General features: G+C 37.4%; 1 protein-coding gene across 1 annotated transcript; it reads right to left on the reverse strand.

Annotated features, from left to right (window-relative positions):
* Positions 1-198: 198 nt before the first annotated feature.
* LOC107125308 (rho-associated protein kinase 2-like) lies at positions 199-945 on the reverse strand (the record flags this gene model as incomplete). The annotated part of the gene is made up of 2 exons (XM_015428750.1): positions 770-945; positions 199-367 (listed from the first exon to the last, which is right to left on the reverse strand). Coding segments are annotated over exons 1-2 (325 nt in total), but the record flags the coding sequence as incomplete, so codon positions are not given.
* Positions 946-983: the final 38 nt, after the last annotated feature.

A 983-nucleotide genomic window follows, 5' to 3' on the forward strand; every position in this document is an offset into this window, starting at 1 on the left:
ATATACACAAAAAAGCTTTAATCTATTTCTTCATTTAAAAAAACAGATTTTCTTTTTGCTAAAATGTTGGAAGCAGAGAGAAGAAATGAGAAGAAAACACTATTGCTATTATATTTTTGCAAGTTACAGAAGCTACCACTTTAAGTGTTTTAATTTCTGTGACAAAACAGAATTACGTTAACGAAGGAAGAGCCTTACCAGGAAATCCATCATCAGCTTCTGCATCTCCAGGGCCACTGCCTATACTGGTGCTGTCCAGACCGATATGTATCATCTGAAGTTGTGAGCGAAGCTGCTCAATATCACTATCCTTGCTGTCCAGGGCCATTTGCAATTCTATTCTTACCTGGCTCTCTTCTGCTATTTGCTGTAAAAGGATAATAGTAAGTACAAATCAAACATCAATTCAGTAATAAACATTTACTACAATGTTCAGAATTTTTTTCTTTGTAGACTTATGCATAGAGCACTGTTCCAGCCCCCACCCATGAGGAACAAAATATACACCCTAAATTTGATGCTTACAAAATGGCCTGTATTTGAGCAAAGACAGGTTGCACAAGACCCAAGGAATGAAACAGAAGGCGTTAAGACGCAACAGGGATTGTGGCCATTATAATCAGGAATGCACTGAACAGACTAAATTATTTAAAATATAACGCCGCTTACAAGGTCTGAGAAATTCAGAAGCATTATTCTGAATTAATTTCTTTTTCAGCAGACTATGCAGCAGCTTTGGTCCCAGAACCACTTGCAGAAAAGTACTTACTGCTTGCATTTCATTAATCTCCTTCTGATACTTGATCATCATTTGGGTTAATTTTTCACGCTCAGACTTCAGCTCCATATGCAGTTTCCTGTTCTCTTTTTCTTTCCTTCTGACATCAGTGTCAGCTCCTCGTTTGACAGGATCCCTGCGATTCATAATTTCAGCTAACTTGTTTACAGCCTTTAAAAGGGAGAAAGGGAAGGAAAATAAAAGT

Source organism: Gekko japonicus, unplaced genomic scaffold (assembly GCF_001447785.1).
Source record: "Gekko japonicus isolate JY-2015 unplaced genomic scaffold, Gekko_japonicus_V1.1 scaffold38537, whole genome shotgun sequence".
Taxonomy (NCBI): domain Eukaryota; kingdom Metazoa; phylum Chordata; class Lepidosauria; order Squamata; family Gekkonidae; genus Gekko; species Gekko japonicus.